The sequence below is a fragment of the Calidris pugnax genome, unplaced genomic scaffold (assembly GCF_001431845.1).
Source record: "Calidris pugnax isolate Ruff unplaced genomic scaffold, ASM143184v1 scaffold135, whole genome shotgun sequence".
Lineage (NCBI taxonomy): Eukaryota > Metazoa > Chordata > Aves > Charadriiformes > Scolopacidae > Calidris > Calidris pugnax.
The window spans coordinates 1,010,082-1,011,909 of NW_015090961.1; the positions used below are offsets into that span (position 1 = coordinate 1,010,082).

Consider the following 1,828-nt stretch of genomic DNA (forward strand, 5'->3'; position numbering starts at 1 on the left):
CTGCCTGTGCAGCGCCGAGCAGCCTCGGGGGCGGCCGGGCGGGAGGAGGTTGGTTGTTGTGGCTTCTATATTTAAAAATAAAGGGAGGGGAAGGGGCTGGGGGTGATGGTGCACTCACCCGGGCGCTCCCGCAGGGCCGTCGCCATGTCGGTGTCACACAGCTCCAGGCTGAACAAGCTGGTGAGGGAGCAGTACATGAGGCTGCCCCAGGATGGGCTGGTGCAGGTCACCTACGTCTGGATCGACGGCAGCGGCGAGGGCGTGCGCTGCAAGAGCAGGACCCTCGACAAGGAACCCAAGAGCATCGAAGGTAACAACCACCGCTTCTCCGGTTGGCGTGGTGGAGGGTCCCGAGCATCACCGGGGAAAAGTTCTAGGGGTTCTTTTTGGGGGGGTGGGAGTTGGTACTCGTTGTCCCTGGTTGCGTGGCACTGGCTGCGGTTGCCACATGGGGTTACGGCAAGTGGCAGGGTAAACATCTGGCCTGCGTGGCTGCGGTTTGCTTAATCCATAATCTCTGTCATTAGCGCTGGGTGGGAAGGGGAGGATGAGATCTCGCCCCTTTCCATCGGGCAAACAGGCGTGGAGACGTGTTGGCATCCGGATGGGGTTTGGTGGAGGGAGGTGAAATGGCTGGGTCCAATCCTGCCTGTGCCCTGACGGTGCTGGGGGGGTGATCACCCTGGTGGCCTGGGGACACCACCCAGCTCTGGGGGTGTGCGAGAAAACCTTTGTGGCCATGCTCTTGTGACACTTGGTGCCTCCTGGGCACTCCATCCTGGGTCTAAGCCACCAACACCTGGCACAATCCATATGAGAGACAGCTTTTCCCAATCCCACTCCCCCCTTTGTCCCCCTCCTGCCTCACAGATGTCCCCGAGTGGAATTTCGATGGCTCCAGCACGGCGCAGGCGGAGGGCTCCAACAGCGACATGTTCCTGGTGCCTGTCTGCATGTTCAGGGACCCTTTTTGCCTGGACCCCAACAAGCTGGTGCTCTGCGAAGTGCTGAAGTACAACAGAAAACCTGCAGGTGAGCACCCCCCGGCTCCCGAGGGTCACCCCCTCATTATTTTGGGTGCCATCCCTCCCCCAGGGGCTACCCACTCTGGACCGCAGGCACCAGGGAGCAGCTCAGCAGGGAGCTCTTGGCCCCAGGCTCCAAAATCCAAGTGCTGGTAGTGGTGGTTGTTTGCAGGAACCTGTTTTGGAGGCACAGAGCGAGGAGAAGAGCGGCGAGACGTGGAGCTCATGGGGGCTCATCAGCTCCAGAGCCCCCAAGGCGTCACCCAGCCCTCGGGGCAGCGGGGTTACGGTGGGGGGAGCTGGGGCTGGAAGTGGCAGGAGGGGGCTTTAACGTGTCGGGTTGGTGGCCCCTCTCCTTGTTGATGGGTGGCTGCAGAAAAGGAGGGAGAAGGTGCTGGGGCCGGCTCGGGGTGACCTTTAGCAAGCGGCCCCGGAGCGCGCCGGCTCTTGCTCTTATCACCGCCGGCAGAAGTCTGCAGTCCCGGCGTCTGTCCCGTCCGTCTGATAAAGCCCCAGACAGAGGAGGGGGAGCTGGTTTGCAAGGACGACGAGGGGCTCCTCGGGGTGGGGGGTGTGGGGGATGTGGGGGGGTTGTTTGCCGGCAAATAACCGGTTATTTGCCGGAAAAGCGGCGCGTGGGGGGAGGGAGACGGCGTCCGTGGGGGGATGGGCACATCTGCCAGGCAGAGGAGAGGCTGCGGGCAGCGATGGTGAAAGACGGGGCTGGTTCCTCTTCAAACAGCGTCATGGCTTTCCGCCGCGGGGGGAAGCGTCTCGGCTGGGATTCCTGCCCAGCAGCTCCC

General features: G+C 62.7%; 1 protein-coding gene across 3 annotated transcripts in view; it reads left to right on the forward strand.

The window, feature by feature from the left end:
• The window catches only part of LOC106893947 (glutamine synthetase), a 9,803-nt gene that overhangs the window by 1,558 nt on the left and 6,417 nt on the right, over window positions 1-1,828 (forward strand). For 2 of the 3 annotated variants that reach the window (XM_014952306.1, XM_014952305.1), the window contains exons 2-3: window positions 135-310; window positions 871-1,032. In XM_014952306.1, the coding sequence (XP_014807792.1) occupies window positions 135-310; window positions 871-1,032 (338 nt within the window). Of the gene's footprint in view, window positions 1-105; window positions 311-870; window positions 1,033-1,828 lie in introns of those variants that run through there. The other variant, XM_014952307.1, reaches the window with a different exon arrangement.